Here is a 14,276-nt window from a genome sequence, read left to right on the forward strand (position 1 = left end):
AAAGCGACGGCAAATTGTTGCTGTGGTTGCATGCACACATACATACATTCATATGAGTGTGCACAAGTATTTGTAACGAAATCGTCTTATACGATTGCTCTCAGCTCAGCTCCCCTTTTACGTCACGCATAAATTCGCCTTTTCATTTGAATATTAAACGCATTTCCAAGCTGTCAAGACAAAAATGCTGACAGTTTTTAAAACTAATACACATTTTAATGCAGGGATATTCCTTACAAACCAGAATCAGAGCATCAGAAATTGATTTCGGTTCATTGATATTTACCCAATGAGCGCATTTATATGCGCCGCAGTATGGCAGCAAAATAAACTCAAGGTGTTGCCTATGCACCCATAAAAATAGAAAAACATGAAAATATTACTACGGACTCGTTACGTCATCGCCAACATACATACATAAATGGCACAGTGCAGGTACAAAGTTAATAAGAAAAGCACCACTAGTTGAGAGAGCAAGCAACAGTCGACAGCACATCGTTTTGTTTCGTTTTCACTTGTAGCGCATTTGACGCGACACGGGCAACGGGTAGCGTGGCCGAGCGGTCTAAGGCGCTGGTTTAAGGCACCAGTCTCCTCGGAGGCGTGGGTTCGAATCCCACCGCTGCCAAGCGAGAATTCTTTTTGCTAATTTTTTTTCACATTTTATTTTAAATTTTTAGTAAACGTGCTGATTAGTAATTGATAAGAATAGTTTCATTCTTATGCTTAATTGGCCAGCACGCACCATTAATTGAAGAGTATGCTTTACTCGATTATTTTTATTTCTAAATTCAACTAATTTTTAATGGTTTAGAGAGGTGTTTCCAAATTTAAGTATACAATTGTTTTTCAGAAGTGGCTTACGGTTATTTGCGGAGCAATTAAAACATTCGTGAACTTATTTTCCCTGCCAGTTGTTTGTTGGCAGTTGAAGGGTTCCAAGAGCAATTCTATACTGAAGGTGACGTCCCTTGGCTAAGTGGCGACAGGTCTGTAACATTTGTTGTTAATGTTGAGCATTCTTCGTGCACAAGGCACGTTGGACAGATAATAATTTCCACTTGTTTTCTTCTCCTCTGTCGGTCATAAAAAATGGTTACAACTTTTTTGCTAATTGGGAACGGCGGCACTTTTCTACTTACTTAGCGTTGATATGGAAAACCCTTGAAATGCATGAGTACGTGTTTTTAGCTTAATTTGGAAACACGACAGGTAGCGACGGTAATGTAAGAAGTGCGCTAGAGCTTTTGTTTACCTAAGTAATAATTGCACTTTAGCTTTAGCTTTTTCAAATATTAATTTATGTAGATCGCCATCATACTATATTTGGTATTTGGTAGTAGTATTTAAGGAGAAAAGTTGAAGTGTCGTAGGCCCCCCTGATAATTGAATTCACTCTGCACGCAACAACAATTAAGAGCTGCCTACTCGTGGCAATGGCTTCACGTGATCGTAACATTTTCTTAAATTCGAGCTAACCTAGGGGATGGTTTTATAGGACACGATGCGATGCGAGACGAGACGTTCACGTAGCCAAAATGTGTTTAAGCAATGCAATGCAAGGCAAATGCGAGCAGCAATAACAGCCAAAGTATTGGCATGAGAGCACTCACATAAAAATACATTTGAAGTGGCTAAAAAAGCAAACCGCAGCATTGTCAGCAAACACTGAAACATCATCATTATCGTTCTCATCATCATCAACAACGTCTTGACTCGCATTGCAGTTGCTGCTGTTGCTGTTGCTGCTGCTGCCATCGACGCTTGAGAGGGCAGGAATCGATGCTGTAATTGATGTCTTTGCGACATGTTTCCAAAGTGTTTACGTTGAAAATTACCCAAGTGTCGCAGTGTATAAGTATCTCTTCCTCTCCGATTTCAGTGTGTCTGTGTGTGTGTATGCTTCTTATCATGGGTTTGGGGTGTTTGGGGTGTGTCACCCACCCCCATTGACGCTAGTTGACAGCCTGCCGTTTACGTGCATTTAATGAAATGTGCTCCAAAATGGAAGCACGTTTCGGGCATCTATTTAATGAGCCTGGATGTGAGTGCAAAATGCTATTCCTCCTCACCACATGCCACTTCCATAGTCGCAGCCACTACCTTGGGCTTTGGCTTTGGCGTCCTCGTATGTAGGAGAGGCTCGTGAAATTTTTAAATGTCACAAAGTAAATTCAATTTTCATTTACTCGAATCGGGATGGCAATGAAAGCTGCAGCAGCTACATCAACTGCATTATTCAGTGCCACTCACTCACTCACTCACTCTGACTGACAGTGACTCCCTTTTTTTAAGCCGACGAAAGCCACATAGATATGCACATATTTGGATGTTCTGATATCTCCTGTACTAGTTCTCACAGTTATTTTCCAACTGACGTTGGGGCGAAGCAAACCGCATTTTAAAATTCATGTGTGTGCTCTCAACAATTCCCCACAAAACAAAATGCGATTAAATGTGTTGAAAATGCCGCAGGAAAAGCCACAATGGGTTAAGGAAGCGCCTTGTTTGCACATGTGCTGCAAATTGGAGGAATAGAAGCCAACGTACCTCTCACCTTATCCACCTCTTGCACCCCTTCCAATCCGAGCTCGACTCTCATCCAGAGTCAGACGCAGACCATGTCGAAGGTGCAAAAATGCGTTAAACATAACATGCTAATTCCAGGTGCTTGAAGTTACAATCTCTCAGCGTCGCCCTCCGCTGCGGTCCTTCACTTTTATCCACAGCTAGACAGTATACGTAATACGAGCGTTTTGTGTGCCATTGGATACTGAACATTTTGCAGCCAGTTGCCTTTGTGATGTTTGCTGCAGTGCAAACTTTTGTGGTCACAGACCAACCCTCAGTCTCAGTCTGTTTTCAGGCAAAGGCTCAAAGAATAGCATCTAATAATAGTAGCTGAGTAATTTAAAGTAACTTAAAGTACAGGTAAACAATTCGTAATACTCTTCAACATCATTTCCATTCCACCCAAATATAAAGCTTTCTTTCTTCTTTGCCCGAAATAGTCTTCTTTATTTAACCAAAAGCCTGTTAATCTCAATCAATATATTGCAAAGTTTTATACCAGATTTTGCAGTTCCATGAAACGTGTAAACAAGAATGGAACACAAAATATTTCTAGTTTTCCTGGGATATTTGGTAATGTGCACTCTGCAGGATGAACGTTGCAAAGGATCGCCGGTAAATTCAAGGATTTACGATGACATAAGTACTTCAGCTCCACAATTATATGAAAATGTAATAACGTATATTATGCCTACGATTTTTGATGTTCCGTCTATGTGTCGACCTGGCTTTCAATTATTCGGGCAACCAAGGCGATGTCACAAAAAAGCTTAATGTAATTAATTTGAACAAATAAATGGATATGACTATTATTTATTTCTATTTAGAATAGAAACACACATACGTAGATTTGTATTTATTCATCAAAACTAAAACAGCTAATAAAAATGGCAATACTGCACATTGGTACGAAATCCAATATGAGTGTCATTCAGTGAAATTTGCAGGAAATGTTGGTGCGCACTCTAACCACTGTGCTCGCTTACTCATCTCTCTCGCTCACCTCTCTCTCTTTAATTGTCGATGCCAGTGTGAATTTGTCTTCTTTTCTGTTGTTACGTTAATTTTATATTTTCGAGTGCCAAATAAAATCGGAATGAACCAATGAAAAGCTTACATTCGCAAAGCTTTTCGTCGAGCTTTCTACCATATGATCAGCTGTTATCGCACTTTTTCAACAAATTCAGTCGGCAACGTGATGGACAACAATAAACACGCTGTTAAGAGCATTTTTCATAAGCCCGCTTTTCGCATTGGAATTGTTGTGCTTGTCGTACATGCTGTTTGTTGGTATGGATGGAATGCCACTAATAGTGGCGCAAACAACAAGAATGCCGCTGCCAAAGTGAACGAGAATCACGAAAAGATACGAGCCGCATTAAATGAGAATAAGTGAGATTTAAGCTTGGTAGAACAACCCATGAGTATTCGGCGTTGGATTATATAATTACTAATATAATAATAAGTGGCGGCTGTGTATTTAAATATAATTAATAAATTTGTTAAACGATTTAAAGTAATTCTGATTTGTGAAACATAAAATGAGCTATGTGCTCAAGTACATTGACTAACAAAAACTCCAAACAAATTTGTATATGTATATAAAAATAGGTTTATAGTTTCATGCTCACGTACATGAATAATGTTGACAGCAAATTCGCATAGCGCTTAGAGATACAGTGATAAACACCTACAGAAATGATCATGAGAACGATCACAAAATCGATAAAATAAACATACATTTTCAATATTAAAACAAATGTTTCAAGTTCGAAAAATAAAAGAGAATGCCGGTCTCTCTTTATGTCGTTGAGCTCATAAGACATGCGCATTAAGCACTAAAGCTTTTCACTTCAACAGCTGGCAGTGGTCAACTCGTCGTCTGGTTGGGGAAGAGCTTTCGGCAGCAAGCGGTACATGTATGAATGCATGTATCAATATAAGCTTCCAATACGTTTTGAAACTTCAGAGAGGCTTTACAAGCTGAGTATAGTTCAGTATTGCTATTTACTCTGTAAAGGTGAGAAGCTTGAGCTTAAACTGGATCTTTGGATACGATGAACGATCGATTGTACATCTCTGTGTGCTGCGGACTACTGCTCTGCTGTCTGCTCATCTCGCTAAGCGAAGGAGTGCCTGCTGGGAACGTTAAACAGATGCTGGTTCCACCTGTGCCACAGCGTGATGTTCTAAATGTTGATAGCAATCCCGTTCTCCAAAGCATATGGGATGTACCACTTTTTTGTGAAAAGGGTTTCTCGCCAAGAGGTAATCCGCCGCGTTGTCGAAAGTCGGCGTAAAACACGTTCCAGTGATAACAAGTTTATACTTTTTATTCACAAATGCGTTTAATAAAATAAAATACAGAAATGTGTAAGTTTTATTTTTATATAAATACGTAACTGAAACTTGGTATTGTTACAAGTTTTTGCTGAATGACAACACCTGTATATTCCAACGAATCAGAGTTTACTCATATAACTGATTAAATGATTCCAATCATTTATAACGGTATCAATGACTGAACAATGACGTGAGTCAAGTGTCTAAATGTCAATTTATTTCATCAGCAGCGAGGTGCTTATGTGTGTGTTTTTATCTTTTTAACATAGTACATTTCTGAGAATTTTACTTTTTAAATAAAAAACACAATAACATTCTTTTAAAACTAGTTCCTTAGCTCCTCAGGCTGGCAATCGACAACGTCCGAAATACATTTTGAAACGCGGTGCGCACTTGATGTGTGCTCTACTCCGTACGGGCGATGCTGTACTCATCACACAAAGAAATACCAACACTATTAGTAGATGATATAGAAATTTCGTAGACAATAACTTCATATTTGTTTTTTTCCGGTAATAAGAACGTTTGAATGGACGTCTAGTAAACAACTGAAAACGTTGACAAAGTGCGTATCTTATATATATAGCGCCAGTGAACTTACAGACCTTTCGCATTACTCAACTACTTAGCAGGAACAGCTGACAGTTTACGATACCCCGGGGATTACTTTCAACGATTATGAGGCACGAGCAATGTGTAGTATACGTAGTATGTATTCCCATTTCCCTTGTTTTGCTCGTGCAGCAGACATTTGAGCTTTTGATTCTAGTAATATTGGTATTATAATAATATTGTTTTGTCTATGCATTGTGATGTCATACTCGACATTATCTTATCGAAATTGTGACGCATTTAATGTTATTTTCAAATGTAAAAGTGTTTACTCAATGCAATTGAACACTTTAATAGATTTCTGGAAATTTATATACACAAAATTATACTTCTCTATGCGAAAATATTATATTTACTGATGCATCGTTTTCAAAATGTTTATTAAATATTTATGTAGCCAATCACAAAAAGGTTGTTTGATCTTTAAAGCTGATTAGTTTCAATTTGTTTTTTTGAAGCGCAGTTTATGCACTTTGGCGGCAGCGACCGCTTCTAACATCAGATCCTTCTTTACATTTTGGATCGGTGGATAAGAGAAAACGTCCCTCTATTGATTGTGGCAAAGTGTCCACAGAGAGTGGTTTTATCCCGTTTTCTTTCGTATTAAAAATAGAAAAAATATTATCGTCAACAGTGTGGTCAGTTTGATTGCTATCCGAACTTTGGTCCAAATTCGACGAAGTCTGATTATGATGACCAGAGTGTGGCTGAACAGAGAAATCTTTGGGATGCGATTGAATGGAGTCACCAGATGGAACATTGCCAGTATGTTCTGCATGCGGGAAAGAAATTAAGTTAGAGCTCACTTGGCCAGGTCGTGGTTGTAATGGACTTCCAGATTGACCTTGACTTGGTTGCTGGAGTCCAATTGGATAGGACTGTTCGATTTGACCTTGTTCTGGACGTGGCTGCAATGGACTTCCGCTTCCAGATTGACTTTGGTTTGGTCCACTTGAATGTGGCAATCCTTGAGGTTGGAGTGAATTTTCACCTTTGAAACTAAACCCTTCGTCGGGTTGTTGCAACCCAAATGGATCTGTAGTTCCTTGTCCTGGCCGCGGCTGCAGTGGACTTCCAATGCTTCCAGGTTGGCTTTGGATAGGTCCTCCCGTATATGGTTGCCCCTGTCCTGAGCGAGGTTGTTGTGGAATGGCACTGTTGAAAAGTGAACCTTCCTCGACTAGTTGATCGCCAATGGTATCAGTAGTTCCTTGTCCTGGACGTGGTTGTAGTGGATTTCCAATGCTTCCTGGCTGACTTTGGTTAGGAAGTTGGGCTGTACCTGAATGTGCCAATCCCTGTCCTGGACGAGGTTGGAATGAATTTTCATTGTTGAAACTGAAGCCTTCGTCGGGATGTTGAAGGCCAAACGGATCTGTAGTTCCTTGACCTGGACGTGGTTGTAGTGGATTTCCAATGCTTCCAGGCTGACTTTGGTTAGGAAGTTGGGCTGTACCTGAATGTGCCAATCCCTGTCCTGGACGAGGTTGGAATGAATTTTCATTGTTGAAACTGAAACCTTCGTCTGGTTGTTGGACCCCCAAGGCATCTGTAGTTCCTTTTCCTGGCCGTGGTTGTAGTGGATTTCCAATGCTTCCAGGTTGACTTTGGTTAGGAAGTTGGGCTGTACCTGGATGTGTCAGTCCCTGCCCTGGTCGAGGTTGGAATGAATTGTCATTGTTGAAACTGAAGCCTTCGTCAGGTTTTTGAACGCCAAAGGGATCTGCAGTTCCTTGTCCTGGCCGTGGTTGTAATGTATTTCCAACGCTTCCAGATTGGCTTTGGCTAGGTTGTTGGGGTCCTCCAGGATATGGCAGTCCTTGTCCTGGTCGTGGTTGCAGTGCACCGTTGAAAATAAGACCTACGCCAGGTTGTTGCACTTCTGGCTGTGGTTGCAATGGACCCCCAGCATAGCCCTGCTCAGGCTGTTGAAATCCATTGGGACCATATCCCTGACCTGGTTGACCGCTCTGATAGGGCGGGACACCACCACCGTATCCTGGCCTCGGTTGGTAAGCATTCCCAAAACCTGGGCGTCCTCCGTAACCTCCATTGGGACTGCGACCTCCGAACCCAAGGCCTTGCTGAGCATTGATACCAACGCTAGGCTCTTGATATCCAAACCCTTGGCCCGGATATGCACCTCCTCGATGCTGGTTGCCATAAACGGGCCCATAAAATGGGGGGCCATTATACCCGATGCTCGGAAAACGATCGTTTAATTGATTGGGATTGTAATCGTGTCCGTGATGATGTCCATGGTAATGCCCGTGATTGTGGTGTCCTCTGTTGGGTGTATTTTTGAATCAAAGTAAGTGACAAAGCCGCGACTTTTGAGCTATGTACTTACCTCTGCTCCTGGTAATAAGCTCCCCTCTGATCCTCATTACTCTGATGTTCCCCTGAAAACCAACGATGCGCTGCCTCAGCATCTACCAGTTGCGCACTTAGGATTGTTGTTATCACTAACGGGGCCAGTGATAAGAGCCCAAGCTTACAAAACATATTGCCGCTTATGTTTTACCAGCAGTTTTATAGACGACAGATCAAACGAGACTGACATCAACTATTTTAGATTGTCATTAAAAGACCTGCATTCCACTGGGACGCAATATAGCTGATAAGATGATCTGTTGAGACATCTCTTATACTTTTCAAAAGGAAAGACTTAGAATTAAGCTTTATAATCGATTATAAGAGCTAATGACTAAAGATTACGCAAAGAAATAATCTCTGAAATAAAAACGTACAAATTTGTATGCATTTTCAAGTAAATGAAAATGACGCGGAAGCTTTGCACTCGTCAACTGTGATGAAATAAGAATATCAGTAGAGACACACACACACATTTAGGGTAACTCATAGTCGAGTCATATTCGTCACATGCCTAATTAGGTAAATTGCGAATAGCCTTTCCATGTTACCTCATCAAGTGTTTGTCCCAAGCGAAACTCATTTGGTAAAGTAATTCGCAGTCGTAATACATACCGAGGTGTTGTATCATTTTATTTATTTTATTTTAAGATACTTATATAATACTTATGACGGTTATTTTTGCATATGAAGTAGGGTATTTCATATTCGGCGAAATCTCAAAAATACTTTTCGCAGTCACTATTGAGTAATAATGATGGTTGCAATACTCAAAACTTCACTCTTAATACATTACAAGTAACGATTTTATGTATTTTTGATTAAGCCGATTTACGACATCGACCCGCTCGCAGTTGAAAGCCCGGCTCACAAACCGGCAGAGTGTCCACAAGAATTCGATTGCCAATGTCAGGCAGCTCTGTTGTTGTTGTTGTTGTTGTTGTTCGGTTTAAGTCCTGAGTCGTATTGCGGTGCAGATCATCCAAGGTCGCTGTTGTGCTGTTTAAAGGTATTTCTGTGGTGGAGCTAGCATTAATATTGTTCCACGTATCTCTATTATCGTCTGGGAAGATGATGCGATCGTCTTTGGTAGTAGCACATAGACGTAATTCAGCTTCACATATATGCCAAATCACAATAGCCAAGAGAAGAGCGTTAACGACGTTGTGATGCATTATTTATTTGTTTATTTGTTTACTGGAGAGCAGCGAAAAATAAAACGCGTTTGGCTGCTTCAACAGAGCTTTCGAGACTGACAATAGCTATCGGTGACTGGAGCCCCCTGTATGATGATCTCCAAACAGACAACAGTCTGGCTGAGAAATAAACAGGCCGACCTGAGCACCACTTGAGATAAGAATTGATTGTTATTGCCTCGTTATAATAAACAAAAAATATACCAACTACAATTGAGCTTGTTAGCCAACTGGAAGCTGGAAAGTGGAAGTGGAATCTGAAGTTTTTTCTCTGCTGTTCAAGCATACAAAAAATACTAAATTGACTTTTTAGTTGTCTATAGATTAATATGACCGAATATACACACTTTTTTAGCGAATCATATTTATTGTGCAATACTTAAGCTTCCTTCCGACAATGATTTCCAAATAGCTTAAGACCCTCCCCACACACGGGTAGAGTATCTAGCGTAATCCGAGGTCCGATTCCCGCTTGATTCCGCATATCAACAGTTGCAGGCGAAGTGGTTTTCCCGATCTTGGGTGGGTTAGTTGCAATCTCTTGGGTTTTATTCGTATTCAGCTTAGTCATCTTGTCGGTAGATGCAGTTGTATTAGATTGAAAAATCAAATCAAGTAGTTCTGCTTCACTCATCGGTACTTTTTGACCAGAATCGGTTGATTTGATATCTCCCGGATATACTATGCGATCATCTTTCAGTTCGCGTGCAGCACAGAGTGGGAATGACAACAGCAACCATAACGAACACAATGGAATGGCTACGGTCAATAGGCATCTGAGTTTAATTGTCATCGTGTTAATAGACATGCACTCTACCCAAACTCGATTTTAAGACTGACATTAAGTTATCGAGAGAGAGTTGCCCAGTATCCCACGCGCCATGTCAATTGTAAGTTGTTGGCATTCAGAGACTTGCGATAAGGAATAACAAGAAGCACAAAACTTGTATAGTTGCATTTATAATGAAAGCTTTACAATTGCATTCATAATATAATATTAGGAAGTCATTACTGACGAATAATTATACAATATAATATATAATACTAATTAATTAGTAAATTTCTTAAATCCACAATAAATATTGTGCTCAAATAACCTTCTTTTTAATAAAAATTTGTTTCATTTGGAAAAATTTTTCAATATAGCTACCAGGTATTATGCAGTTGAAATCAACTGACAGCAACTTTCTTGTTCTCAATATTTTTAATGAATGCATAACACAAGTAAAGCTTTTTCTCGTCATAATTTCAACTGGAAGTTGGTGATTTTAAGCGCAAACTAAAGCAACAGCATTCTCACTCACTGAAATGTAAACAAAAGTTTTGCTTCAAAAGCTCGACATCTCTTAATAAATATGTAAATATGATCGAGTATAGACAGCCTTAATAGATTAAATAAAACTTTTTTAAGACAATATATTTATTCACATGCTTTTGACTTTTCTTCGACTCTTCTACAATGCTTATCAAACATCTTGAAGCCGATTTTGCACCTTGGTTCAGATCCTAGTGCCGATCGAATTTGAATTTGACATGGTTCATTTGAGAGCACTTGTGTGTTTATGCTGCCATCTAAAATAGCAAATGAAGCATTTATTAAATACAACCACAATAATAATTGAACCGCTAGATTAAATTGTGACCGAAAAATTAATGTCATCTTGTAAAACTATTTTTAAACTGCAAAACTTCTCTTTTAGGACTGAATAATTTTGTTGTGAATTGATCTTAGGAGAAAATAACCCGTAAAAAAATTGCATCACTAAATTATTCACATATGTAATTGCATGTAATCAGATTAAGTCCAGTATGAACGCTGCTGTCGAGTATGCTCAACTGTAGGGACTCGCTACAAATTTTCAACAAAAGAAAAAAGTGCAGTATTCTTAATATATTCCAAAATAAATATGCCGTTAAATACAAAAATAATACAATAGAGAGTACAAAATTGCAACAATATTTATTCAATTTTTTTTTTTATCTTTCTACAAAGATTATCAAACAACTTGAGGCCGATTTTGCATTTTGTTGCAGAACTTAACGCCATTGGAGTCCTTAGTTGGCAAGGTTCATTTAAATCCACTAGTGTGTTTATGTTTTCATCCAAAATAGCAAATGAAACACGTGTTAAATACAACCACAACAATATTCGAAACGCAAGTTTTAATTGTGATCTAAAATTTATTATCATCTTGTTAAACTATTTCAAAACTGCACAACTTCTCTTTTAAGACTAACTCATTTATTTATGTACGTTGATATTAGGAGAAAATAATCTGTAAAAAAATTGCATCATAAATTATTCCCATATGTAATTGCATATAATCAGATTAAAACAAGAATGCACGCTGCTGTCGAGTGTGCTAAACTATAATATATCCCTACCCATACCCGAAAAATACTAAAATATAACGATATAGAGGACAAAATTTTAAATTTCGAGAATTGTAGCTCTATCTCTTATAGTCTCTGAGATCTGCGCATATTGTAACATGCTGCACTATGATTATCATATCTGAACTAACAAGCTTGTCCCAATTTTATTATAGAAAAGTACATTTTTATTTGTACTTTGACATAATTGTTTTTTAATATCCTTTAGATTTTTCTGTGCCTTATATGAACTTTTATAGTTGAGTATAAATATCATCATCCCGCTTCTCAACGGCTGCAGATATATTGGCGATTATTTGAACTCCCGGTTAAATTATTACCAGATAATTTGGAAAATTATAAATTTGTTTCGCTGTATAGCAACGGGGAAACTAAAAAAGTTAAGACTAACAGATATATTTGACGGCTCATGGGCTTAACATTTCAGTAATTTTCCTGCTTCAATTATGTTTTTTTTTCGCAATGTGTATTATCTACTTGATTCCAAGTCAAAGGCTTTTCACAGTAACATCAATGTGTGATTAGCTAGAATGCGAATTTTGATAAACTGTTCACAAATTTTAAATTCCTACCGTTTCCAAACAAGCATAAAAGTGTGAACCATTTAACCACTAGCCATTTTTAGGAAGTCCAGATGAGCATTTGGGTCTCATAAAATCAAAAAAAATTCAAGTTATTACATGCTTACATGTAACAGAATGAAGGTTTAGATTAGCTTGCTACCCTCCAAAACAGAGTTTGTACAATGCTTTTCATGGAATACTTGTGCCAAAAAGGAGTTGACAGTTCTCCCAATATAAATTATTGTTTCCATCTAAGTAGCTGGCTAATAATATCGTGTAATTATCAGCTGTTATTAAGGGCTACGTACTCATCGTGTTTCATCAGCTGATCAAATAACATAGCAGACTCAAGTGTGACCAAACTCCAGCGGCTTAGCTAAGTCGCGCACCTAAATCAGTTGCAATACGTAAATGTAGCATACTTTAAGGAGCTATTTCAATTACACTTGAATAAGTACAAAAGATACACTGAAATTTGTACTGAAATAGCTTCTCATAATATTGGTCTATTTAAAATGTTTGCTGCTTAATATATGAAAAACTTTACAAACAACTTACACTGGAAATGAACATAAAAGCAGGGCATTATTGTTTGGCAAATATACGACACAGAGTAACCCAATCGTTATGGAATTTGAGAGATCAATGTCAAATTTCCATTTTTGCTACATGTTATGGACCCTATGAATATCTTATAAAATTCAAGATTTAATTGTTGATGTTTTTATAAAATAAACTCGGGTATAAAAGCGTTCTACACGAACATTTGGTATCTTCCTCTTTTAAATGTACGTAGTTGCTAAATCTAAATTTGCACACGAAGGAACAGACGAATATGGCTAAATTCACTCAACTATTACTGCTTAAACACAATATTCTGAATATATGATAATATGGTAACCTTATTGAACTTTTCCATTTATTTATTTAAAACCTGACTAAAAAGTGGCTACTGATAACAAACTCAATTTGACAGTTAATTAAATTTGATTCCGATTAGATAATACATTTTAAAGTTACGTTAAAATGACAAAAATTTCGTTGAAGTAGTTGTGTCCAAAGTTTGGACTCCAAGCATTAGGCAAAGTACGAAAAGAATGTCTGAATATATTAAATATAAAAGCTTGAAAGTCTGATCTTGTCTAAATATATATTTTAAGCAACAAGAAAAAGCAAAATATGTGTTTTGCATCGGCCGGGAATCGAACCCGGGCCGCCCGCGTGGCAGGCGAGCATTCTACCACTGAACCACCGATGCTTCATGAAAATATGGTTTAATTATACAAATGGAAGGGGCGCTTTCTAGTAGAAGATTCGGTCTCCCATCCAATTTCATTGAATACATATGTTTGCTACACAATATGCAAATTTTTTGTCTCTCAAGCAAAAATTGTATTAATCAGTTTCGGGTTTTAAGCATATGAAATTCAGAACGTATTTAAATATGTGTCATATGATAAAATTGTTAAATCGCAAGCATAAAAATCTCTAGCTTAAAAAATTAACTTTAATTTTAATGTTAAAAGTTATGTCGAGTTCAATATCAACTACACATTCTTTAATCCAAAATTTTGGAAAATGTACATCTGAAAAATTTATCCTAGGATGTTGATGTATAAGTATTCCACAAAATTCATAACTAGTGCGGCTAGTGAAAATAGCAGGCGTTGCTTAAATAAACGGAATGTCTTCTTCAGGTTTCGCATTGTTTACTGCCTTTTTTGTGAGGTAACCTGAGTTACTGGTAATAAATGTCGGCTATTTAGGCTAATCATTGTGACAATTCTATTGTCAGCCCCAGTTGAGACAGTCTCTTTCAGCAACCACCACCCATCAGCCACCCTCTGACTTCATCACAAAAGTGCGAGGCCTCTTAAAAAGTATGCGGCGAGGCGAAATGACAACATACTTACACATTACATAAAAATGTCAGTTTAAATGGCATAATTTTGGAGAAGCCCCGGCGACCCTGGGTTAAGTTCTGCGAAACCTTTTGGAGGCACGCTTGTGTCCCAAATTTCAAATTCCAAATGCGAAAACGAGTAGTAAGTATATAAAAATACATTAAAATAATGCGTGTTCGGCACTCTGGCAGCTGATGCAAGACTTCCGCATTGAGGGAGTCAGTTGTTGCCGGGTTACATGTCGTACAGTCATTTGTTTATGGCGACCTCTGAGCAGGAAGCTTGCTAAAAGCCAATAGAAAGAATATTTTATGAGAAAA

The 14,276-nt window shown here is 38.0% G+C and overlaps 4 protein-coding genes, 1 long non-coding RNA gene and 2 other non-coding genes across 7 annotated transcripts; 3 read left to right on the forward strand and 4 right to left on the reverse strand.

Annotated features, from left to right (window-relative positions):
* The first annotated feature begins 546 nt into the window (after positions 1 to 546).
* Positions 547 to 628, forward strand: Trnal-aag (transfer RNA leucine (anticodon AAG)). The gene has a single exon. It is a non-coding gene; the product is annotated as a tRNA-Leu (tRNA).
* A 3,111-nt stretch (positions 629 to 3,739) lies between these two features.
* LOC132789940 (uncharacterized) lies at positions 3,740 to 4,097 on the forward strand. The gene has a single exon (XM_060798288.1). It carries the CDS (start codon positions 3,770 to 3,772, stop codon positions 3,965 to 3,967), a length of 198 nt encoding a protein of 65 aa, XP_060654271.1. The 5' UTR covers positions 3,740 to 3,769; the 3' UTR covers positions 3,968 to 4,097.
* Positions 4,098 to 4,523: 426 nt separating this feature from the next.
* LOC132789941 (uncharacterized) lies at positions 4,524 to 4,964 on the forward strand. Its single transcript, XM_060798289.1, has one exon. The coding sequence runs from the start codon at positions 4,629 to 4,631 to the stop codon at positions 4,869 to 4,871; it is 243 nt and encodes an 80-aa protein (XP_060654272.1). The 5' UTR covers positions 4,524 to 4,628; the 3' UTR covers positions 4,872 to 4,964.
* A 908-nt stretch (positions 4,965 to 5,872) lies between these two features.
* LOC132789937 (uncharacterized) lies at positions 5,873 to 8,098 on the reverse strand. Its single transcript, XM_060798286.1, has 2 exons — positions 7,877 to 8,098; positions 5,873 to 7,812 (listed from the first exon to the last, which is right to left on the reverse strand). Exons 1-2 carry the CDS (start codon positions 8,029 to 8,031, stop codon positions 5,991 to 5,993), a joined length of 1,977 nt encoding a protein of 658 aa, XP_060654269.1. The 5' UTR covers positions 8,032 to 8,098; the 3' UTR covers positions 5,873 to 5,990.
* A 349-nt stretch (positions 8,099 to 8,447) lies between these two features.
* Positions 8,448 to 9,389, reverse strand: LOC132789939 (uncharacterized). The gene has a single exon (XM_060798287.1). The coding sequence runs from the start codon at positions 9,072 to 9,074 to the stop codon at positions 8,721 to 8,723; it is 354 nt and encodes a 117-aa protein (XP_060654270.1). The 5' UTR covers positions 9,075 to 9,389; the 3' UTR covers positions 8,448 to 8,720.
* A 1,642-nt stretch (positions 9,390 to 11,031) lies between these two features.
* Positions 11,032 to 12,287, reverse strand: LOC132793151 (uncharacterized). The gene is made up of 2 exons (XR_009633083.1): positions 12,178 to 12,287; positions 11,032 to 11,371 (listed from the first exon to the last, which is right to left on the reverse strand). It is a non-coding gene; the product is annotated as an uncharacterized LOC132793151 (long non-coding RNA).
* Positions 12,288 to 13,239: 952 nt separating this feature from the next.
* Positions 13,240 to 13,310, reverse strand: Trnag-gcc (transfer RNA glycine (anticodon GCC)). Its single transcript has one exon. It is a non-coding gene; the product is annotated as a tRNA-Gly (tRNA).
* Positions 13,311 to 14,276: the final 966 nt, after the last annotated feature.

The sequence above is a fragment of the Drosophila nasuta genome, chromosome 3 (assembly GCF_023558535.2).
Source record: "Drosophila nasuta strain 15112-1781.00 chromosome 3, ASM2355853v1, whole genome shotgun sequence".
In the NCBI taxonomy this organism is placed as follows: Eukaryota; Metazoa; Arthropoda; class Insecta; order Diptera; family Drosophilidae; genus Drosophila; species Drosophila nasuta.

Coding starts and splice junctions, on each gene's coding strand:
- LOC132789940 (XM_060798288.1), top strand. CDS start 3,770: ATGGACAACAATAAACACGCTGTTAAGAGCATTTTTCATAAGCCCGCT.
- LOC132789941 (XM_060798289.1), top strand. CDS start 4,629: ATGAACGATCGATTGTACATCTCTGTGTGCTGCGGACTACTGCTCTGC.
- LOC132789937 (XM_060798286.1), bottom strand. CDS start 8,031: ATGTTTTGTAAGCTTGGGCTCTTATCACTGGCCCCGTTAGTGATAACA. Junction 7,813..7,876: donor GCTTATTACCAGGAGCAGAG/GTAAGTACATAG, acceptor TACACCCAACAG/AGGACACCACAATCACGGGC.
- LOC132789939 (XM_060798287.1), bottom strand. CDS start 9,074: ATGCATCACAACGTCGTTAACGCTCTTCTCTTGGCTATTGTGATTTGG.